Source organism: Malurus melanocephalus, unplaced genomic scaffold (genome assembly GCF_030028575.1).
Source record: "Malurus melanocephalus ecotype Western Australia unplaced genomic scaffold, MMel_1.1 scaffold_2, whole genome shotgun sequence".
NCBI lineage: Eukaryota > Metazoa > Chordata > Aves > Passeriformes > Maluridae > Malurus > Malurus melanocephalus.
Window position 1 is genome coordinate 6564079 of NW_026623234.1, and position 24387 is coordinate 6588465.

Here is a 24387-nt window from a genome sequence, read left to right on the forward strand (position 1 = left end):
TTCTCATCTTGGCAAGAGACTAATTTTCATAATTTTCTCTCTTCTCCTCTCCTTCTCTCCCTCTTTCCCTACTGTCTCTCCAACAACCCTGCCTCAGGACCAGCTGCTCTTCTGTGATGACTGTGACCGTGGCTATCACATGTATTGCTTGAATCCACCAGTCTTTGAGCCCCCAGAAGGTAATATATGACACAAGTCTGCTTTGAAAATCACAATGAAATCTTTGCAGAGAAGGGAAGAATTTCAGAAAGGTGTTTTGACCCATGCAGGGTTAAGGAAGCAGTAACAAAGCAAAGGAAGGTAGCACTGGAAAAAAAAAGAAAACTAATAGATGTGAAGGTTTAGTGTGATCTGTGGTATCCTATTCAATCTTGCCTGGTCTCCTCCTCTTCCAGGACATGGGTCTTCTGTGGGCATGGGTACCTGTGGATATGCCACATGTCATGGGTTACCTCAGTTTAGTCAACTCAATTTAGCTCCTGTGAATTGTGAATTTGGACTTCCTAAGAAGTCAAAGTCCCAGAGAGAAAGTCCCAGACAGGGATGTCATCTCTGGGATATCTGAGAGCCTGCTGGCAGGAGACTGGATTAAGAGGAATTACCTTCCTTGCTCTATGATATGTTTGTGTCTTGCCAGGGTGAGGGTTTTGTGGTCTGCATTATATTTGGTATGTGGTTCTGACCTCTGCAGGGGGTTCAGTCTGAGTGTACTACAACTGATTGTAGTTTGTCATTTGGCTGTAAAGCAGAGGAGCCAGTCTCTTACCATTTATAGATTCTCTGACTAAAATCTGCAGAGAGCAATAGAATTGGAGCAGGAGACTTGTGAGTGTGAGCGACTGCAGTTTGCGGGCAAGACAAGAAAAATTACAAATCAATCATGCACTCAGGAGCTAATGTTTGTAACTTTGGTTAAAAGGAAGCTAAATCAGGAGGGGAAAATTTTGAAATGCAGCTAATAATTAGTTAAAGGTTTCTGTTCCACTGGGAAGTGGTGTATTGAAAGTGGGAAAATAAAAACCACCTCATTGCTATACACACCCCAGCAGCATTGCAGCTCATGTGGAAAGCCTATGGACACAAAATAAGGGCACCAGAGGCTGTTTCAGAAAAATACAGGCAGTTCCAATATTAGGAATATCTGATATTCTATTGAAGGCAAYCTTGATATAAACTCTGAGTGCCTGGATTTTATGCCATTCCTATAAGAAGGATTTCTTCATTTGCAGGGAGCTGGAGTTGTCATTTGTGCCAGGAGCTGCTCAGAGAGAGAGCATCAGCTTTTGGCTATCAGGCCTGAGGAGCTCCAGCAGTCAAGAAACACCTTGCTCCTGGTGTTGCCATACCAGCACACAATTCCCATCTAGAACACAAAGACACAACCCACATCAAAATGAACGGACACTCAAATACGGGAAGGTATCTGTGGTGTTCACTGTCACTAATGCCAGACCTCCTGGGCTCTGCTGGGACTGTACTTTCCCGATGCTCCGGATGAAATCTCTTCACTGCTATGCATGGTTGCTGCTTGCCATTAACAGGCTCACATGCATTATGGAAGGGGGAGGGTTGTTATACCAACATGGAGAAGTCAATTTTGTGTGGCCTTGTGCTTTCTGTTTAGTCTTTTTTTTTTTTTTTTAATGAAAAAGTAGTAAGATATTTTCCAAGGAATTATTGGTGAGTACTTGGGCTGGGAGCAGCTCCAGGTGTTTCTCTTCACAGGCTTGACTGGAAATCTCTTGACTGCAGCCGCTCTGTATGTGAATGGGTGCTTAAAAGTGGTGCTCTGAGAGCAGCATTTAGTTCAAWACTTCCCAGTTCCTGAACAGCACATTGTCACTGAGAGAAGCGCTGATCAAAACTTTTTGGGGTGACATTTTCTCCATTGAATCAAATGTCCTTATTTGGCAGATCTTTGGGAAACTGTTTYAAGAGTATCTGAAGGAAGAGCAGTATTGGTATGCACACACAGAGAGATACTTAGAAAAGCCAACTGCCTTTGGTATTCAGGATATTCAGGCCCACTGCAATGCCAGTACACCGTCCAGACACAGAATTTCTTCTGTAGAAAATTCAGAGTGAAAAAATCTTATGTGTGCAACTGAATTTCTGTTTAGCTCAGGAAATTGAAAAAATAAAAATTGGCATCTYAAGTTGATAATAGAAAGAAAAATTGTCAGTTTTCTGAGCAGTCTAAAGAAAGCTACAAAAAGGAACAACTTTGGCTTAAGGTCAAATGAAGCACTTTGATTAATTTTTTGAAATTTCTAAACTAAAATGTTCTGTAACCCAAAGTTGTATTTCTGGGAGTTGCCAAATCCTGGCTTTCAGCATTTTCACTATKTTACTGTTTTTTGTCAAAGTAATTATCAAGATCTAACTGAATTTCCAAGTAATTTTKCCCCCAAATTCTATACAACCACATTTTTGGCCAATGACATAATCTGTCTAAAAACCTCCCCCAGCTCTAAAGAAAAGCTCTAAAGAAAAGAATAATTTCCTGAACCTAATATGAACAGAAGAATTTTCATTATGATTAAAAAATTTAAATAGGAATAGTTCTTCTTTATTTAAGCAAAGCTCTGCATGTGAAATGGAGAACTATTAAGTGAGAGCATCCATTGAAAAAAAATTATTGCAGTTGAATCTTTTTGAATAATTTAAGACATTACTAGGAGGATGAGTAGATCAAGTATTTTCTACAAGATACATCTTTAAGGTTAAAAACCTGCCACTCCCTGAGCTGCCAAGTAGCCCAGAATAACCATTTTCTTGGATATGATGTATATCACTTTCTATGCATAGATTCAAGTGGGTTTATAAATTTATGAGAGTCCCAAGCAGCATGTGACTCATGTTGCTGGTACAAGTAGGTAAGGGTACTGAAGATTATATTTGGCATGTTTATATTGGTTGAAACTCTTCTGCAAAATTAAATGTCCCCAAACACTTGAAAGACATTGTGAAACAATATTGGTGAGCTATTTTTCCTTCCTTCTGCTAATTGCACTTAGTTAGGATGAGCTATACTGACCTAGTGCACTTTTCCTCATTATTTAGATAGTTTTTTCCCCTTTTGTTCAGCTTACATTCTGAAAGGAGCTGTGTCAGCTACGGATTCTCCCACCTACTGCTGCAGCCTCTTCTCAGGCTGCAGCAGAGTATATTAACCTGCTAGAAAAAAAACTGTAGAAAGTATTTATCCTAATTGTATTGGACCAAATCTCTCCTGGAGCAGCTGCACTGGCTACCTGTGAAATTCATTCAGTATCTCGTGCTTTCCATGTGACAGCCCTTCGATGAGCTGAGAGCACAAATGAATTTGAGCACAATTTCTGGGGAGAGCAAAATGTTGGAAGCCTGTGCACTTGCATCTGGTGCCTGTTGGGACAAGGCTCTAGAGCAAATGTAAAATAAAGCATCTTCCTCCCAGTCTGGAACTGCCCTGCCCCTGGGGASCTCTTGGAGGACACAGCTGATCTCTGTGAGCATTTACACCCASCTGTTGGTGCGGCTGAACCCTGCTGATCTGCTGCTTTGGGGCCATCGCATGGTTCAGTCTGATGCAAAGTCCTGCTGCCGTCCTGGCCAGGAGAGCAAGTGTGTATTCTCCACAGACACTGCTGGGCTCTCTCACAGAAAATGGATGTTTTGGCAAGAGCCACTGGACCTGAGAAGTGTGTGCACTGGAGGAATCTTTTATGGTGGTGCTGGTGGTGGGATCAGCAGATGTGGGTTAACGGTCGGGTCGCTCCTCAGCTACCAGTCCTGCTGGACCTGGAGACTTCCATCATAAAAATGGCCATCCCCTTCCAGTTTCCTGGTATTTACACCGAGCTTGGGCACTAGGTGTATTGTTTGCATTCCTGAATGGAGAGGAAATGTTGTTTTGGCCTGTGTGTTAAGCAGACTCTGGTGGCTCATCATKTAAGTCTCAGGTAGCCTGGCTGCTGGGACCAGCTGGTGCAAAATTTCAGTGGTCTCCATCCTTTTGACAGTTGCTAAAGGAGCTGTGCTTTCTCTGCACACCTGCTTTCCCATTCTGTGGTTTTGATGCAGAGYGCTGTTTTCTCCTCCCACAACCATTCTGCAGCCAACAGTGTCTTTCATGTTCACAAACACTCCTCCATGGCCTTGCTGAGTTCCATCACTAATGAGGTATGATGGAAGGAGAGATTGCTGCATCTTCAATGCCAAAATGTTGTTTTCCATCCGAGATCAGTGTGACAAGGTGCTTACCCGCAGTGGCCCAGCTGCGTTTCATCTCTCCAGCTTTGTGCCGTGTATCCAGGCAGCTCCAGGTAACTTTGGCAGCAGATCAGATACAAGCTCTCCTGTGCTGAGAGCTTCCTCTGGCTACAGCTTCCCTTCTTCACTAGCTGGCTCCAAGATAAGGGGCTGGAAYGGACCTCTCAGTGACATTTCTAGCATGCATTTGGAGTCACACGTGTTGGTGAACTTAAGAAATACAGACTGACCCCCCCAAGGGAAAAGTGCACCAGCGTTACTGAGATGTGGAGAGGTTGTGGCACAACCATGGGGGTGAGGGAGAGGAGTTTAGAAACTCTGATAATTGCTTCCCTGTCACCTCCTGCCACGCTGGGGATAGTTCTGCTGTGTGACTGCTGGGATCTGTGACTTGGGCAACACCATCTGCTGTCAGGCAGATCTTACGGCAGTGATCTGGTCTGGGCAGTGAACAGTGTGAGGGCTCTGGCTCAGTGTGCTGCTCTCTCTCTTGCTGTGGCAGGACGTGCAAGTTTGTTGACAGCCCCTGAGGTGAACAAATTCTGGTGTTTTTCAAAGCTCTTCTATGTAGGCAAGGTAATTAATATTTTAGCACAAATCAGGGCAAACTACCAGGAGACAGTAGATCCTGCATGCCTTGAAGTCTTCAAATCAAGAATGGACAGATTCCTAGATGTATTTTAATTAAATGCAATCTTATTTAATCACAGGAATGTCTGTCTGAAAAAGGCTTGTGTTATAAAGGAAGTCAGGCTGGATGATTTAATTGTTCTTCCTGGCCTTATTATGAAAACAGATGTTTACTGTGGGAGAGGATGTATTTAAATACAAGCAGTGTCTGCATAATGGCCTTAAAGTATGTTAGTTAAACATATGCATGGGGTCCTTCTAATTTTTAACTCTTTTTGGATAACCTAAAAAAGGTCAGTCAGCRAAAATCATCTTTAGTGATGCAGTAAATTGCACATTACCTCCTTCATGCCCACAATAGCATCTCCTTTGGTGTTAGCTACCTCGGGCTGTTCCAGAGATTGAACCATTCAGACTGCATTGTGTGAAATCATGGCTTGCCTCTGGCTCTCCCTCCATTGCATCTGTGGGCTCTGCTGCCCAGTTTTCTGTCCATGGTGGGACTGGCTGGGGAGGGGAGCACCTGTGGTGGCAGACTCAGAAGTGGACAAACGACCACGGAACAGGAGGCATCCAAGTGGTGCCACTGAGGAAGTGAACTCGTGTTGCCATCACCCTTGGAAAAGCCACTATCTTTAAAAAACATGAGATGGATCCTAACCTGCCTCCAAACTGTGCTTCCATAGCTGTTTTGTTGCACTGATTTTCAGTGCACAGGGTTTACATTCTGTAAATATACCTCAGACCAGTTCCTGAGCTTGGAAAGCCACTGTTAACGTGTGTACTTTTGAAGCAAATGTAACTCTAAATAACTTTGAAATCATGATTTCTCATCTCTCTTTGAAAGGAGCTTAGTCAATTCTGCCCCAAAGGAAGAATCCCCTGCACCATGCAGCGTTATGGGGCTGTTGCATTTTCTTCACACCTACAGCATGTGTTTTGACAGGGGTCATTTGGAAGGTGAGGCGTGGATGGGGGTAGAAAGGGTTATTAATGAAGCTTGTCACTGCCAGAGGGACAGTGTGCATTGTGGGCAAGAAAGTTCCAGGTAGAGCTGGGCATGGTTTCTCTGTGTGGAATAAACTGATTTTTAAAATTGTGATTTTGAGAGAACYGTAATTATTCACAGATCCAAGTCCAATCTGGTAAATTATTTCATACAAAAACGGTGTTTTGTCAGAACAGTCGGAAGTTATCATTTCAATCTTTCTAGAAAGAGTCACTTCAATATGTGAATTTAAAAGTTAATGCAATTTATATTGGGGAAAATCTGGCACCWGTCTGTGAGGGAAGAAGATGTAAATCTTATGGAGGACGTGATTAAAAGATGGATTATCTTTGCAATGTTATTATGGGAGGCTGTGGGATGATCACAAGGAAGTCACCTGGCATTTTATCAGCCTGTCCTGCAGTGCTGGGGATTGTCCCAGCTGCCCATGAAGGGGCACTCAGAGCTGCTCCAAGCCACTCTGGGAGGTGGGCATTGTCCATAGCCCACCTATGTGGAGTGATAAAGCATGGGTTTATTTCCACTTCAACAGGGATTGCACCACTGAGCAGATCTGTGCCTCATYCTGGACAAAAGGCAGGATGGCAACTCTTTGCAGCTTTTGCAAAGCATTTGGAGCCTACAAGCAATGTGCAAGCCCTGAGTGCTGCAGACCAGGCTGTGGCAGAGCAAGAACCAGCTCATCTGGGCTGTTCCTTATGCCATTTATTTCTGCCAGCCACAGGCCCATGACGCTGCCTGGGAAATAGAAACAGGTGACAAAACAGGACTTGGATGCAAGACCCTGCAAAGAAACAAAAAAGCTTAGTTACTGTGGCTGTGCTTCTCCTCTGGTAAAACAGGGCAGGAGTTGTGACTGGCAGGGAGCTAAATTCATCTTCAGTGGTGAAATAATTACTGGCAATGACCTCCAGCCTTAGCAATAGTTAAATGGCTTTTCAGGGCAGGCACCAAACCTGGTCTGGTTTACATAAGATAAACTGAGGTTTGCTGGAGGGGCAGGGAGAGGAGGGGGAGTGTCTCTGGTTTGAAGGGGACAGATTTACAGGTGCAGCTGCCCAGCCCGCTCCCCCTCCCTCGCTGTGCAAGTGTCCTTATTCTACCAGTGCTGGTGGCATCCAGGCTGGAGCATCACGTCCCCTCTCCTGGGGAGCAGTTTTGCAGAGAGAGTGCTGGCACTGTCCCAGCTCTGTCTCTGCTGCTGCTGACTGGGCCACAAGGTCTCACTGCACTGCAGAYGAGGATGAGGGTGACTGACGCTCCCAGGCAGTGTCCTCGGCCTTGGGGTCAGTGGCTCTCTTGGGGCCAGGCTGCAGGATGTGTGAGCACAATTTCACTGTCCTGATGGCTCAACCTGAGCACGGGGTAGARGAGAGGTGCATCACTGCCCTGTCTCTCCAGCTGCATTGCTGGGGTGTTTGGACCCCCCAAGTGCATTGAGGCGCTAAACTGAGGGGGCAGGGGGAAGGTAAAGAACAGCAAGTACCTCTGGGGGACAGAAGGGGTTTTAGGGTTTATCCTTTTATTGTGTGCCAGGCATTTTGCAGCTGGGGAACCACGCCAACAGCTTATTAATAATTGTTGTGTATTTCTGCCATGTTGGGTTGAAAATGTAAAGTGTTATTGCATTTAGAATATATGTTGCTACTGCTGTTTTGAAACAAGGAAACTACTATTTTCAGATCAGCTTACTGCCCTTTGTGTGCATTAAGTTAAAAATAAAATACTTCATACCTGAAAATTGCTGATTTTTCAGGTATTGATATTTTCTTTCAGTCTCCTGTCAGTCTAGTCATCCATCTGATTCAGTTCATTGTAATAAACTATAGGTTTCACCTCCATGGTGACTCAGGAAATATTTCCTCTCTTCCCACTTGCAGAAGCTAGGGAGAGAGCAGAGCAGGTTTGATTCTCTGTATTCTGAAAGACTGATAAAGGATGATGCATTCATTGTGTTCATCTCCTTTCCATGTCTMGAATGATTGAATTGGTTGTCTGGGAGAGCGCTCCTTTCTGGAGCAGGTCTTTGCTGCCATGGCTCACCTCTGGATGAGGAAGCACAGCCCAGCATTTGCCAATAAGACTTTGAAACTRCTAATGCTCATCAGAGGCCTTTGTGCCTCCAAGATAAGGATTTCCCTTCTATTTCTCAAGATTTTCTGCCTGGAAGGCTAAACTCMCTGCTTACAGGGCACAGATGTGTTTCCAGCTTCACCATGTGCTTCTGCTGGACACAGGACTGCATTTGGGTGTTCTCCATGCACTGTCAGTGCAGAATTTGCGAGCAGCACTGAAAAGGAAGTATCTGCTGAAAATCAAAGGGCAAGACATAAAGGTCATACCTACCCTACTCTTCCTTCATAGTTCTCTTAGAAGTGTAACACTAGAGTTGTGCCCCTGCATTCTTTTGGGAAGGCTGTGCATGAGAAATTTCCAAGTGTCATCTCCTTTGAGCTTCATTACAAAGTATCTTTCCTTGTTCATTCTCATTTTTTTCTTTTCTTTTAATATTTCAGAGCAAGTGTATACTCAAACTGATTTGAAAGGCCYAGAACAATTCAAAAATGGACAGGTCCAAATCAAACCATCAGCTTTTATCTCTCCCTTRGAAGTGTTCAACAAACCTTTGAACATTGCAGGGAATCAAGTTTGTGTGCTTATTTAATCTCAACTCAGCATTAAGGTCATACAGTAGTTCATAAAGACTTTTTAGTCATAAAAAGTTATTTTAAAAAAGCGAGAGATGTTTCCTCTTTTCCTTGATGACTTTCCATTTCCTCTGCTGCAGTGGAGATTAACAGTCTTCCCATTTATTTAGACTTCCTTCCAGCACTGAGCCTGGGTCAGAAGTGATGGGGATAGGCTTGGGAATAATTGATTTCATTGAATTGCAGATGTAAAGAGAAGCTCAAGAGCATTTAAGTAAATTGTCATCTGTACTACTCAGTCAGACCTCCTAAGAACCTGAAGCTTGTACACCTGCTAATTTATCAATTTTACCTTTTCTTGATCTGCCATTTCAGACTGAATGTGCCATTGGTATATACTTCTTTTCACTAGAAGTGGTTGAAAAGAAAAACATCAACAGTTAAAAGTGGGGGTGAGGAAGATGGAGCTACAATCTTTGCTGTTGATCCTTTACGTGATTTGGGACAACATTGTCCCCATTATTCTAAAAGAAAACAGAAGGACGATTAATCTGTGACATCATAGTACTTTTTCAGATAAAAGCTGTTTWGTCATTGATGTGCAAGTGAACTTATAAAATGCTGAAATAATGATCTCTGAATAGTGGCATTTCCATTAATACATTGGCAGAGCCTTATAATTAGGAGACTTTAAGCTATATATACAAATATACATACATATTTGTATATCATCTTGTTATTTACTGTAAACATTGCTCACCTCTCAGGAATARACCTGGAATCCTATAAGAAGCAATACTTATACTGAAGAAGGAGAAAGGAGAAAATTCTGCTTGTTTTGCAAAAGTGTGTCAGCATTCTAACAAAACAGGGTAAAACATTATAGCTTACAACTTAGTCTGAATGGTATCTGGAGTGTGATTTATCAACACACGAAAGAGAATCAATGCTCTCAAAAGTGGGACTGAGTCTCAGCTGCCCTTAGTCAACTTTTGTCCATTGACTTTAGGTGGTTGGCCTGCTATTCCAAAGAGGCCAAATCTAAGTSTTAGACTTCAGTCTTTATGAAAAAGTGTGTGCTGCTTAATAGTTGAGTACACCCCCAACACATGTAAGAAAATAGTAATTTCTAAGTCTGCTCTATTTATACCCTGTTCTGGCTTAGCTTGGCTCTAGTGATGCTACATCACAAGCTCCAGAGGAAACTGAGAAATCTCAGCAAAAGATAATGATGGAGCAGTCAGCAATGAGGGCAAATGTCTCTCTGACTYCTTGGAGTTTGAGCTTGATTCATCAGTTTTCAGTATACTGCCTTTTGATTTTCTGTAAACAACTGCTCACTGCTATATCAAAAAACATTGGACAGCAGCACATTATTTTCCTCCCCTGTATGAGACCTCACTTCAGCCAGCTCTAACCTCCCCTGTCTTACCCATTTCTAATCTGTTCTGGTATTTTTGATCTCTCTGTCTCTTCACGTGGAAATCTTTTCCAGCCCCTCTCTTTTAGCACCTCTCCCTGGAGTCAATCCTCTTCAGCATCATTTGCTCTGAGACAGGCACCCCGGATATGCCATAGGTATTTAAACCTTCCAAGCTTTACCTCTCTCCCACCAGGATGTCCTGACAATACATCCTGTTTTTTTTTAGCCACCCCATAAGCGGGCCCATGGTCACCTCTGGGATATTTTTCCTTGGTGGTTGCAGCTCTTCTCAAAGGAACCTGTGTTACAGGCAAGTGAAGCCATGCAGCTTTGCTGGCAGCACACATTCTCCCTCCTTTCCCTTGTGCTCCAGCTGGGGATGTGGTCAGGCTGCCGGTGCATGAGATCACATCCAGCAGGGCTWCTCCCTGGAAGCCAAAGTGTTGCTTAGTAACCCACTCATGGAAGTACCAGAAGCATTTTTCAATCTGTCATATTGGCAAAGAACACTGGCTTCTTGATTTAGAGGCATTCTGCTGTGCATGGCAGGGCCATGCTCCATTATCTTGCATCCAGCACTATCTGYAAGCAAGGAAATGAACCTCCCATTTAATGGAGGGGCAGGGAGAAGGTGGGGGTGTGAGCCACAGAAAATATTTTTTTAGGATTGTACGTGAAGCTTTTAGCTGGTTCTCCTGGCTTCTAGTCCTCATCTTAACTCCCTTCCCATGGGAGATATTCCCTGCTTATGAAGTGCACTCCAGGGTCCTATAGCAATTGGCCAAACAGGACCCTGCAGCACCTTCATCTATTATGAGATATCACTGCAATAAAACTTGGTGTGTCATACAGAAACTGGATGAGGTATTGCAATATTTATGCTGTAAGCCTCACTGTCATGGACAATTGCTACAGAATAATGTATGTCTCTTCTTAATGCAGTGGAGTCACAGCAGCTTCAGCAGAGCACATTGAACACAGATCATGTGCGATTGCATGGTTTCCTCAGTTATTTTCAAATTATTCTGTTAGAGAGGCTTGAATGAAAAACATCCTCTAGTTTAAAAATCGACTGTAAAGCCTCTTAGGTTACTCCCCCTTTTAAGAATAATTCAATCTGAGAGCAAAACATCCAAGAACTGGGTTCTGACTTCACAGGGTTTTATCTCCTTTATCTGGCAGTGGTTTWTCATTTTAAATGGCTTCAAAAAATAACTTGAAGACTTTTTTTGAGGTATCTTATTRATTTTGCTATCATATCACCTCATTTTGGGAATGAAMAAGTATTTTAAATGATGTCTAGCTTTGAGCTCTGGGGGCCAGCTGGATCTTCCCATTCTACTTCTTGTTATCAAAGACAGTAGAACCATGGTCTGTGTCCAGCCATGACATCACCCATTTCTGTGGCTTGCCTCCTGTTGACAGACTGTGTCCTGGAAGCCCCCTGCAAAAAATTGAAGGGCTTTTATATGGGAAAGGCCAGGGTGGTCTAAAGACAAGGTTGTTAGACAAACAAACCCAAGAGCTCTTTTGGTCTTCCGAGTGTCACGTACCTGAAATGATGCTCAGTGTTGGAGTGATGAAATCAGCAARTTTCTTCTTGAGCAAAGCCCTGCCAGTGCAAGGCCAGTGTCATACATAATAGTTGAGTGCTAAACCTGGGCTCAACATAAAGATGAAAAAACATCCCACAACGACAGATGCTYCTGACTTGATTTCTGAGAACTTCCTGAGGAGCTGAGTACCTTCCTGTGCTCTTTCCTAGTCTGTTAGATAAATTTGGCCATAGGACAAAGAGCCTTTAAAATAYATTGTATGTAGCTGTATTTTTATTGCTCATAGTTTAGGAAATACAGAAACTGACCAAAAACGCTCCTCSTGACTGCCCAGCATAAGAGCATTTGATGACCTGCTGTGGGTCCCAGAGCAGAAGTGTCTACATCACAGAAATACTCAGAATGAACTCRTTTCTCCAGGGGGCAGTGAGCATTTTTGGCAGGGAAGCAAAGACTGTGAAGGCCYGATCTACATTTTAACTCTTAGAACTGGTTGTGCCAGCTCAGAACTGATGAAAATCTTGCTATTGCGATGCTCTGCTCTGTGGAAAGAGGATTCAGAGCAACGCTAAGTGTACAATGCATTATTTGTTTTAGAAGTATCAGGGTATCTGTTTCCAGTCTTCTAATACATTAACCTTGAAGTTTGTTTGTAATAAAAKTCTAGTCTTACCAGTTAGGCATTGAAGGAAAAGAGTGTTTGTTATAAAGACAGCRGGCCAGGGAAGAGCAGGTGCACTGGGTAACTCTTAGGCAATACTGAGAAAGCACATCCACTCCCTGCATTCACAGGGGAGGACACCTCTTTCTTTGCATTTACTGCACATTCTGCATCTTAAAATTATTTGAGGTGAGAGTCATTTAGAGCAACTGAGTTAGCTTCAAAGCAGGAGATGTTCTACTAGCATTAATTCTTGTTGTTTAGGTTTTGGGGTGTCTGTCTGCTCATATACTCACAGCCTTCTTTTCAACATTTGAGGATGCTCTAGGTTACTTCTGTCTCACCCAACTGGGATCTGCCTGCCCTTATGGAAACAACAAATTGTGCGTTGGAAGCTGCCCTACTTCCTGCCTGTACATACCCCTATCTATACAACATATATGTGTATGTTGAGTGATGGCATCATAGTGGCTTTTGTAATGCAATAACTGAGGTGTCAAGGCAATGTGGTTGGAGAAAACGACACTCACAAATTACCACAAACAGAAAATCAAAGTCACTGAAAAGGCAATGCAGCTGAAGAATTCTTACCGTGAGCCACCACCATGTTTTCCACAACATGCCAACTTCTGTRTCCTCTAAATAGCTTTTTTATCCTCTTTGCAGCAGAATTGGACTTCAGTTTTGTGTCTGAACTGGAGACATTGGTGTTCAGTCTTTTCCTAATATGCTGATGAAACAAAAAGTTAATCTTGTCATGGGCTCTCCAACTTCTGTAGCTTCCCACCAAAATAATCCAATGCCAGTCGGTGGATAGCCTGGAGGAGGTTTGGGTGCTGCKGACTGAAGTGTGCCATTGGAATGCTGGTCTTCAGGGCCCGCAGGTTTTGTATTGATACTTGTGAGAAAAACCCAAAAGTCTCAGATGAACCCAAATGTCCTATTAGTCACATGGTAGGTACAGAGACAAGCCAAAACAACTGAATGAAGGGAAAAAAATATAAGGGCTCCTGCCTGAAGAAAACCCCACATACCACTCTCATTTTAGAGAAAAAACCCTTCTGTGGCCAATCCTGGGTGACAAATAGGTGGGCTCAAAGGCTGGAAAGACACATCACTGTAGCGTGTTTGTCACTGTGTCTTTGGTTATATAAATGTACCAGAATAGGAAAAAAATGCCTGTCTTTCTTTCRAATTCCTTTTCAGCTATGTACACTGCCTCCAGGTTGCCTGTTGCTACACCCTGTGAGGCCTCATTGGAGTTTACACTGTGTTGCTTGGTATTTGTTTACTTTTGGTGGCCACAGACTAAGGTTACAAGTTTGGGAACCAGTACATAATTGTAAGGACGCCTTCTTGTGTTACTTTTTCCCCCCTCTCCCTCTTTTGTAAAGTGTGAATCTTTCTTTTGAACTCTGAAGTGGCTGTATCGTTACAATGTTCGTATGTAGAGATTTGTTTTGACATGGTTTGTGTGGAGAACCTTTGCTCTTCTTATCTCACATTCAGTTTTATTAAGTGCTTGATATCCTTGACAGCCTTTTGTGGGGGAGGAAAGGTGATGGGCTGGCTTCAAAACTTGGCTTTTTTTRAGGGAAATTTGCCCAGCTTTACCTAGAGCAGTATGAGAATCTGGGGTGCTCCTGACTGTTCTTCAGTCATCCTGATCTGATTGCTTCTTGGMGAAAGAGATCAGCCTTGAAACCCTGAGAAAAAGAAAAAAAATATTGCTCAATGTGCTAGGCCAGCACCGACCACGAGGGCCCATCGGTTTGTCCTGCATGGAAACCTTCACGGTGCTTCAGCCCTGCCCGAGGTGTCTGCTGGGCACAGAGAGAATGACAACAACTGGCACTGCTCTGTGGATGCCGATGGAGCCACCGCGGCTTGCACCAGCAAGAGTCAGCCCTTCCGTGTCTTGGTGGTTAGGAAACCTGTGAGAGAAATCCTGCAGGGGTTTGAGAGGAGAGGGAAATGGGTGTTGGAAGCCTCTAAACTCTGCAGGATTTCTTTGGTATTCATACACATTTGCAAGAATGTATTCCAAGCATCTTGTACTGTTATTAGTAACTTGTACTGTAGTTTGTTAGCAGTGTTGACTACCTACATAGCTAATATTCTGTTGCAACTTAGAAAAAGTGTAAACAACTGCAGAAAACAGGAGTTTAGAACTTGTATGTACTGGGTTTTTTATATTAAAGCACTTCAATTAAAAGTTCAAGAAAAGATGTTRTTGTACCTTTGTATCTGTTTGGATAACAGATGTGTGGAAAGAGATGGGAGTACTCTCTTCCCAAGRTCTTCCCTGTTTGCTTTGGTACTAACCAAAACAGATGGTCAAAATTTTGGGAAGAACTTTGGGTGTTAAAGTTTATTCAGCAAACAGAAGATGCCAGTAACCTAGCCCAGAAGACATTATAATCTTACGGAGTTCCTGTGCCTGAAGCTGAAGCATCTGAGAGATGGATGAGCCACCACCGAGTGGCAATTCACACAGATGTGAGTATCTGCAAAAGAGGTTTTAACGGGGAAGYAGTTAATGAATTACACAATTAACACTGTGTAATATGTTTGATTTCCTTTATTTTTATCACAAATTACCTCAAAGTTCACTGGAAGCCTGTTCATGTGAAAGTGAAGGGAAAGCATCCACAGTCCAAGGTTATTTCAGGGGTACTGGAAAGTTGCGGATTTGGGTACCAGAGGAGTTGTGTTGGAAAACAGCAGCACACACAGGCAACACATAGCCCTCACCACACATCCCAGGATTTGTTTCTCTCTCCTCCCTGCCCCCTGCCCCCTCCAATGTGCATATCCAAATACTTTTCTGGATCACATCACTGTGGGATCGGCATGCATAAACAGACATCTCTAAAGCAGCTTGTGATTTGGTGATCTCAGCCCAGCTCTTAGTAGCCAGATGCCCATAATATGAAAACAACCATCAAAACTGTCTCTTTTGCTGGCACTGTTTAATCAAAGGGACAATGGGAGAGAATGGCAGTTTTATTTCTACAAAGAGCCCTTCAATGTCAAATTTGCCATACAGTAGAGTAGCATTCACCTCTGTGGCACAGACCACAGCCACTCTGGAGGGGAACAAAAGCTCTCAGACAGCACGCAATTAATCCAGCATCTATTAAAGCAAGCACGGGTAATTTTGAAGCAACGTAACAGATTTCTGCTTTAAATTATTCCAAGCACTATTTTTTTTTTTTAAACTCTACACAGTATGCACGGTTCAAAGTACAAAACAGAAGGCTGTGCTTCTGGCAGCTRTTATCTTCCTGGTAGCTGTTTCATGTCCCTGGCATCTCATAATCCTGAGACAAAAATCAAGTAAAACACAGCAGAGGAACAACATTAAAACGCCTCTGTTTTTCCTGCTGCCCAAAGCCATGTTCAGGTGCTCAACGCCAGAGCAAACAATTAATTCCATGACCAAGGGAACTAATGAAATCTGGTTTCCTGTGGATTTATGRCAAGACATTACCTTAGTGCCAGAGACTTGAGGAGTTAGTCTTTCTGCTAATATCTTGAATCCAGATGAGGATTTTATCAGCTCTAGCCTCTGGAATGGCTTAATGAACTTTGAAATTGATACATTTGGGAAAAAAAGAGAAAGCTATATTGAACACTACATACAGTAAGAGATGAAATTTACTGATGGGAATTTACAAGATAATTAAAATCACAGATCAAAACAAATATGCCTTGTCTGTTAAGTCCTAAAAATGGGACTACTGCTTTTTTTATTTCTGTAATGTCTGTCCACACTTTTTCCAGTGCAATGGATTGACAGTGGAGTGGTTCCAATAAAAGACACAAATTATTTGTAATAGTAGAGTAAAAGGTGTAAACAAACAATATGTTTTCACAGAGGAGGAAAATTACCCAGAGATCTAACATGGACGTGTTTTTTTTTAAATTATTTTAAAGTGATTTGGAAAAGAAGAGGAAAAGTGAGGTGAGAAGTTTACTGGGAATGAAAAACTGTTCTGGGCAGTCAAAACAAGACTCGACTGTGAAGAGCTGCAGAAGTTTTTCATGATAATGAGGAACTGGGTTGTAAAATGACAGATGAAATCTACTGTCGATAAATGCACAGTAATGCTTCTGGGGAAAAAAACCACCCTAATTATACATGCATAATGAGGGGCTCTAAATCAGCCATCACTGCACGGGAAAATGATCTCAGCATCGTCGCTAATTCTGAGAAAATGACAGGTCAAGGCTGAGCAGGTGTCAAAAAAGCAAGTAAAATGTTAGGAATAACTAGGAAGGGAGGAAAAAAAATAGACAAACCAGAAAACATCATTAAGTCTCTGCAAAAATCTGTGGTGTGGTCCTGTGCTGGGTAGTGTTTGCCACTTCTTTGTGCTCCCACCCTCCCGTCCCCGTAGCCCAGCACACATCCAAAAAGCCAGAAGAGGCACAGGGGACAGCCAGAAAGCACTGGCACTATGGGACAGCTTCCATGCAAGGAGACAAGTGTGCTGGGACTCACTGGCTGTCAAGAGAGATGGCAAATGAGAGACAGGTTGGCAGGTTTGCCAGGAACCAGCTGCCGCAGAGAACGAGTTGCACTTCCAGCCCCAGATGAGCTGAAGCATCTGGCTTCCTGCAGCTGAGTAGGCACAGCCCAGCTATGGCATTCATGCTTTATATGCACCTTGGCCCTCATATTTTTGACCCCAAATCTCCTTTAGAGGTCATCATCAGAGAGATTTATTTCTACAGCCAATCTCATACTTTGGTCCTCTCATCTCATTTTAATAGAGTTTATCCCTGATCCTGGATGTTTTTCTACCCTTTTAGTATCTGTCCATAGTGGAAGAAAATCTATTTGACACTTCATGCATAGTTCCTTGAGCAAGTTAAGCTGTGCCTGCTTATTTCATTCACTACAGGTGATAAAAGGTAACAGCTTGTGGCTGAAGCCTTCACCATTTTTCTGGTACAAAAGCCATATGAAACAGTAAATCCAAATTCAGCAAACCACAGCTAAACTCCAGGTGGGTGCAAACCTAGCACCCCATCAGWAGAGGGTGAACCTCCCATCCACTTCTGCCAGGACCAGGATTTCATCCTGAATTGTAGAAGTTTCCTGAGAAGATACAACAGTGATTGCAAAGACTGAGGGTGGCTCCTCATTACAGCAGAAATTGATTGAGTGGCTTTTCATTAGGTGCTCCTGAAATGCCCTAATGTGACTATCTGTTCTGACACCACCACAGCTCAYTGTTGCAAAGCTTCTGCTTTAGTGATTTGTTTACATGCCTGCCTTATTCCTGGAAAATAAGAACCCACAGGAACGGAAAGAGCCTCCTTCCCAAGGCTGCCTGCCTGTCCTGAATGGAGGAAAGGCCCATCAGTCTCAAAGAGAAGCTATGGAGAGCAAAGGAACCTCCCCGCAGCCTGACCTTGGCGAGGAGACGGGAGAATCGCCATTTGCGACAGGCAGCAGCTCCCTTTAATAAATATTTCATGGCAGAGAACGGCAGACTTGGGGAGAAAATGGAGGGCAGGGTTCAGCCTGTGACGCAAGGTGATGTGACCAGACCTTGTCTAGCAGGGCTGGAGGCCACCTAATTGGCATTCCCACGCCACGCTGACGAAGAGCATTCTGTAGTCCTCTGGGAACACAAAAATAATTAAAAGGCCCCTCAGCATGCAGTGTTGCTAATGGGCTATCGCCTGCCATGTGATGTTTTTTGTGCTCAATTAGAGCTGAGCAGCACAGACTGCTCACAATTCCCATCTCCCTCCCAGAGACACCTGGGTGGACCAGGGCTCCTTTCCTGCTGCACCACGGCCCTCGCTGTGTGATGCCCTGCAGCATTTGTTTGTGATGGGGGCTCGAGGCTGAGCGGCAGCTGAGCTCCGTGCAGGAGAGCACAGGCTGCTCTGTTTGTGGGGCTGCAGCAGGAGCTCTGGCGCTGGGAGCAGAGCCCATGGAGTGGCCGGCTCAGAGCGCTCATCCTCACACAGCCGGGCACCGCCACGGTGACCTGGAGCTGCAGGATGGCTGCGCACGTGGCGCCGGGCAAAGGCCCTGGATCTCTTCCAGGCAATACCTCGCTCTCACATTGCATATCTGTATGGACTCCTGGCTTCTCCCAGCAAAGCAAGGCTCAGCTGGTGCCAGCCACAGCTGCCTGGCAGAGAATTCCTTCAATATTCCCCCCCCTTTTTGCAGATCCTGTATGATATGATGCTGAGAGACSTATCAACACCTTTTCTGATTTCTCAGGAGGGATTTGGCCACCTGAAGGCAATTTCTATCTGCAATCTCAAATTGCCTTCTGTCCAGGCACCTGTTTAATTTACCAGCCCTGCTGTGGAGGCTGCCTTGCCAGGTCTGTGTGCCTAATGCTATGTCTGATGCTCTTACAGCCTTGATTCGCTTTGCAAGCCATTGGTGCAAGCCATYGGTGCCTCTTTTGGGCCAAAACAACAATTCGTCTCCAAGGTATGGTTATTTGAGTATTCATGGGCTAAACTTTAGATAATTAGCATTGTTAATGTTCTCTGTGTGATATTACAGCTGTGGGCCTCATTAAAATATTCTCCCAGGAGAAGTCAGGTGAAGAGTCAGGTGTCAGCTTTGCTTCATGTGGAAAAGGCTGCCTGTTATTCCGAGAGAATTATTTGTTTCAACACAGGATTTACACATGATGGTGTATTTAATCCCCTTCAGYGCTTCAGACAGCTGGAGAGCTGGGCTGAGCTGCTTGAGCAGCACTGGCATGGAACCCAGCAGCAAGGATATCCATTTCTTCTGCCTAAGAAAGGCTCAGGCTTGTGGGGTCCTCCCAAAACACAGGAGTACCCAGGCTGGTCTCCCCAGTGCCCCATCCCACCATGAGGCCCTGTCAGATCCTGCCCACTGCCCAGCCCCAGCCCCAGCAGCTTCCCTGAGCAGCAGGACCTAGGGAGGAAGTGCTTTTAAAAGAAAGGACAGTGACAAAGAGCCCGAGGAGCTKGAGCTGATCTGAACCAATGGCAGTTCAGGTGATGAGAAGAGAAACTGAGGCATWTCATCCTCTGTGGGAGATCTGTTCTCACTACCTGGGAGGCTCTGATGGGGACACAGGAGAATGTGGCAGTTCTTACCACCATGGAGAACCTCTCTTGATGGTCTCTTGGAGGACACCACACGACTCTCACAGCAAAGGCAACCCTCTCCTTTGGCATCTTCCTGGACAGCAGCAGCCTCTGCTCCTCAGGCTGGTAGTCCATGGGACTATTGGGAACATCCCATCCTGTCTCTGTATTTTATACAAGCAGTGGGAGACTTGAGCACGTTACCATGCCCAGGAACAGGGGAGTTATGCCCCAGTAAGAGATACCCCTCAGACAAGGGGCACAACACATCTGTGCTCTGTGTTTGCTCTGTGACCTTCCTGAGTTCTTTTCCTCAGGCCTGCCAGCAGCTGCTTGGGCAATTATTTATGGACAGGAGCTGAGCYTCTCCAGCTGAAGGAGGTGGCTGTGGACAGATGTCAGTGCAACAAATGGGCACATGCCAGCTGTTTGCAGGCGCTGAGCACTGAGAGAGGGATGCCCACTGACAGAGATTTAGAGAGATGCATGCTGGCTCCAGACCTGGCCTGCTGTAGCTGCACAGAATTTAAAGCATAAATGATGGTGTTATTGTTATTTTTAGGGTTTTTTTGGGGGGGTGGGGTTGAGTGTTTGGGTGGATTTTTTTTATGTTTACCCAGTATGCCTCTAGTATAATTTACTGGGTTGACCTCAGGAGCACCGGGAGTTTTTCTTGTGCCTGGGGAGAACAGTCACCACACCACGATGGTGGGCTGAGTGCTCAGTCCCAGGCAAAGCCTTGTGTTTTGAGGTGCCACACATGACTGTCACCTTGCCCCCATCTGAAACCAATGGCTGCAGCCTCTAAACAAATTTCTCCAGCAACAGATTTTCTTGCGGTTTCCCTTGCAGGGTTTGGCAGGCTGCTCAGATGGGTGGTGACCATCTGAAAGTCTCCCCTTTCTTTTCCATTTCAGCTAGTTAAGTGTCCTCATTTCTCATGGATCTTCTTTCTGCCTGTGGGAGTGGTGGGTGGGTGGCTGGAAGAGCCGAGAGGTGGAGAGATGCAGTGGAGGTGTCGGGTTCCTGGTGTGATGAGAAGCTGAGGGCCTGGGTGGGAATGAGGGATGGAGGCGGGTGTGTAGGAGGAAGCCAAACAGGATGGAAAGCAGGAGCCAAGAAACTGCAGGATGAAGATGGGAATGGAAGATTACCTGACTGCAGGGAGAGGGAGAGGATTTGCACAGCAGGATGCTGCTTTGTGTTGATTATACAGATCACCTGTATGTGCTGTGCAGTGTTTCCTTGGGTTGGCTGTTTTGGTGGAGGATGGCCGGCTGCTCCCCAGGCTGCAGCTGTCACGGTGGGCAGCACCAGCCCRAGAGCACAGCAGGGTAAATGGAATTGCCTTGGTCAGCTCTGCCAGCAAACACCTCAGCTGGTTCATACTGGAGTACCTCCATTGCGTCTGCTAAGCTGCTTCACACCTGCCAAAAATCTGACCCATCAAATTTTGTGCTGAGGGAAGTGTTTAGTTCTTCTTTCACTAGTAAAATTATCAGCAAAATTACCTGTTATACCACGCCCTACTTGCTCTTTTAGGAACATTTCACCAGTTAGCTAAATCCAGTCACCATCCCTGTTGTTCTGAACTTTCTCMGAGCTGGGAGGAGCCTGGGGCAGAGGAATCACATGGTGGATCAGGAGGATCCACTTTTGTCTTGGGCCTGTCCATATATCTGTAGTCCAACCTTGCCGTAACCTTCAGTGTTTCAAGAGCTGCACACAGAGCTCTCTGCCCTTCAGCAGAGAGCACAAATGGCTCTTGGAACAGTTTGACTCCTTCTGTAGCCAGGCYATGCAGCCAAGCCAAACTGCAACATTTGGGTCCAGGTTTTGTTTGATGCCTGGTCAGGGTATTCAGAGTAGAGCTTTACTTTGTCTCATGAGTTGGAGGCAAATAGCAGAACTGAGAGGTGGCAGTGCTTGCTGCAAAGCCTGTGCCACACCTTCATACACCTGGAGCAGAAGCCATGGACAGAAATTTCTTGTAAGAATGGGAATCACGTAAGAAAAAAAGATCTTTGTTTCAGCAGAATTCAGAGCAGGATTTTATGCACTGGTAGAGGCCAGAACAGTGCAATATTGACTACTAACATCTTTACTAATTACGCTAACTTTGGAGAATCGCTGGGCACGGGGATTTTATCTAATTTAAATGTAGCTCTCCTGTGTTTCCTTCACTTCGAACTTGTGCAGATGAAAGGAAGAATAACTATCTCGCACACAAGCAGTTCCACGTACCGGAGATTAACAGAGGCACCGGTGAGGAGCGGGGCTCCTGCTGGGTGCTGACACCCCCGTGGCCCTGAGCAGGGCCTGCATTCAAATTATTCTGAGGAGAGCTGACTCTTCTGCAGGGGCAGCACTGGGAATGCGTCAGGGACTGGGCAAAGGGGTGCCTGTGCCTCACAACTCACTGAGCACAAAAGTGTCCACTCATCATCTGCCTGATGGGCTAGTGTGTGACTCCTTTCCTCATGCTCTGGTGCACCGTGTGTGCTTCTGTGTGCATCTGTGTATCTGTTTCAGGGCTGACATGTTCATCTGATGATACATATTTAAATAATGTAAATAATTGACATGCAATAAGGAAACGTGCTTTATCAAATGAAGCGAGACCAGGCAAGGCCCAGCATCAATTCATATTCATACGCTGTGCATTTCCTCCCTGTTTAATCTGTGTTTTAAAGGAACCTGTCCCTACTGGGAATTCCACCGCCAGCCCTCACCGGCCTCATTTTGTGCCTACTATGCCTTCAAAACTAATCCATCCTCAAARCCAGAGGATCATGTCAGCTTCATTTTGAGAGTGAGCATTTAATTTCTGCGTGCTCCTCTCTTTTTAAAAAACACCAACATTTAAGCTAATAAAGGGGAAAGAGCAGGGAGAGAGGAGAGAAACAGCAGTGTGACTCTCCATCTATCCATCCATCCATCCATCCATCCATCCATCCATCCATCCATCCATCCATCCATCCATCCATCCATCACCTGTCACAACTGAAACAAGTATTTTACTATGAAAACAGGTATCTCCTTGTCCCCTCTCTACCGTGTTGGTATTAGGACTCTGTGTTAGACTCATGAGGCCCATTTATCCTGGATTTAAGTTCAGTGACCTTCCATGTCTTTCACCTGCCTTTAAAAATTTCTTCTCCTCTCTGCTTATTTTATAATGGCAGCATAAAATTTTGAATGACCAAAGAGGACTTAAATTTGTAGTGCCTGGTGAGACTGATGGCAAGTGCCAAGTGAGGAGTCCAAATCTTCCCTAAATCCAGCTTGCCTGTGATCCAGACGTGTGTGTACCCTTTCCATTCTCTGTGCCTCTGAATGTTCCTTCTTTGGCTTTGCGAATGTGTGGAGCAGCGCTTTCATTAATTGTGTGCCGCAGCTGCAAACAAATTAGCATCTGTGCACAAAGGTGCTCCCCTGGCCACTCTGTGCTGCAACATTTAATTGGTGTGAGCTGGTGAGGGAGAAGCCAGCAGGCAGGCACTGCATTTAGCTYCCCTCTTTCTTCCTTTCTCACTCAGAGATTCCTCTACATTATTTTTGATTCAGAGTCTCCAGGCATCTTGTTTAATTTATGCTGCAACTTTCTTATTGCCCCTGGAAATGCATTTGCAAAGAAAAAAAAAAAATCCATGCAGAGGATCTTTAGGAGAGGGCGAGGGAAGCTGCYGATGGTGATTATGCAGTGAGACAATCAACATGAAGAGTGGCTAGAGCCTCTGAACAAAGACGTTATCGGTAAAAAATGGCACCTTTGATCAATTTGTGTTTTCACTGCCTCCACAAGAGGCTGTAACCCTTTAACTTCAAGTCCGGCCATTAAACTCCGTTTGCTCTTCCCTGGAAAGAACTATGTGGAAAAAACCTTTTTTCCCCTCCACCTCCCCATTTGAGGCATTTAGGATTAGCATGGCATCTCCCAGTTTATGCCTGATGTTTCTTCACTTCTTTCTGAGCCTGCCTTTTGCCTTTGGCCTCGACTGCTTTCCTGTGCTTTGTCCTGCTCCCACTCACATACAGAGCGTGAAGAACCTGCACGCCTTCAATGTTTTCAAGGAGGTGTTGAAGGCACTGCTGTCCAGGGAATGCACCCCAAGGAAACTGTCTGGAGCAAGATCTGAGCTCTTCAACCCAATGTGAGGGAGCAGCTCAGTGCACTTTGCTTTGGGTGTTTGCAAAGCTGCAATCTAGAGGGAGAGCTTCTGCCTGCATGGAAATGTGTCACCTTCCCCGGCAGCTGCCTCCAGGGCTTGTTCTTCCTGTGGGGGTGAGGGGAGAGGAGTCTGCAGCCATCCCTCAGCCAGGGCATACCCCAGMATGTCCTCTAGCTGGAAATCCTGCCCCACCAGGTGGCCTTGGCACCCCACATCTCACAGGGGTACAGCTGGCAGTAGCACAGCACCATCTTTCCCCCAAAACGCTGCTTTGACAGAGCCAATGGCCCAGCAGCACTCGGTGCTCCTTAGGGCTGCAGGAGAAAGGAGAAATTAGCATGCATGTCCCTGTCCCTCCTGGGCCCACAGCATCCAGCTCTCAYAACTCTCCCTTTCTCTGTGCTGTCCTGGTGCCTCTATTGTTTCTCATCCGCTCTCAGTATGTTGATTTAATGTCTTCTGCCTTCCTGGGGCAGAAATAACACTTGTCCTTTCCCTGCATCTTGAAGACAACGTTGTGCAGCTGTGGAGAGTCCTTGAGAGTGCATTARTGGCATTTGTGGCAGCTCTGACCCACAACCACCTCTTACTTGTCTGCTCCAGACAAGAGATTGAATTCCCCAGTCCTACAGACTGTAATGAAAGATGAACAGGAGACCAGGGTAAAGCAGAGCTCTCTGCAGAGGCACGGGTGCAGCTCCCCCTCAGTACTCCCACTCAAGCATGTTGATGACAACCAGAAGGGTTTTGCTACTGTCAGAACATGCCAGTTGCCTGTTCGGCCATGTGTGAAAGAGCAGGASCTCCCCTGGGCACAAAATCCCTGGGAGGGGCAAGATTTTGGCTCCTCCATGCTGCCTGCCTTTCTGGTGGTGCCAATGTGCAAAGCCCAGGCACTCAGTGGAGAAAGAGACTGAGGGACACTGTGGT

At 45.0% G+C, this 24387-nt stretch overlaps 1 protein-coding gene across 5 annotated transcripts in view; it reads left to right on the top strand.

The window, feature by feature from the left end:
* Window positions 1-1625, top strand: part of DPF3 (double PHD fingers 3) — a 169244-nt gene extending 167619 nt beyond the window's left edge. For 4 of the 5 annotated variants that reach the window (XM_057366639.1, XM_057366629.1, XM_057366655.1 and 1 more), the window contains 2 exons: window positions 98-179; window positions 1230-1625. In XM_057366639.1, coding sequence (XP_057222622.1) covers window positions 98-179; window positions 1230-1300 — 153 coding nt within the window. In that variant the 3' untranslated portion in view covers window positions 1301-1625. The remainder of the gene's footprint in view (window positions 1-97; window positions 180-1229) is intronic. The other variant, XM_057366673.1, reaches the window with a different exon arrangement.
* The last annotated feature ends 22762 nt before the right edge of the window (window positions 1626-24387 follow it).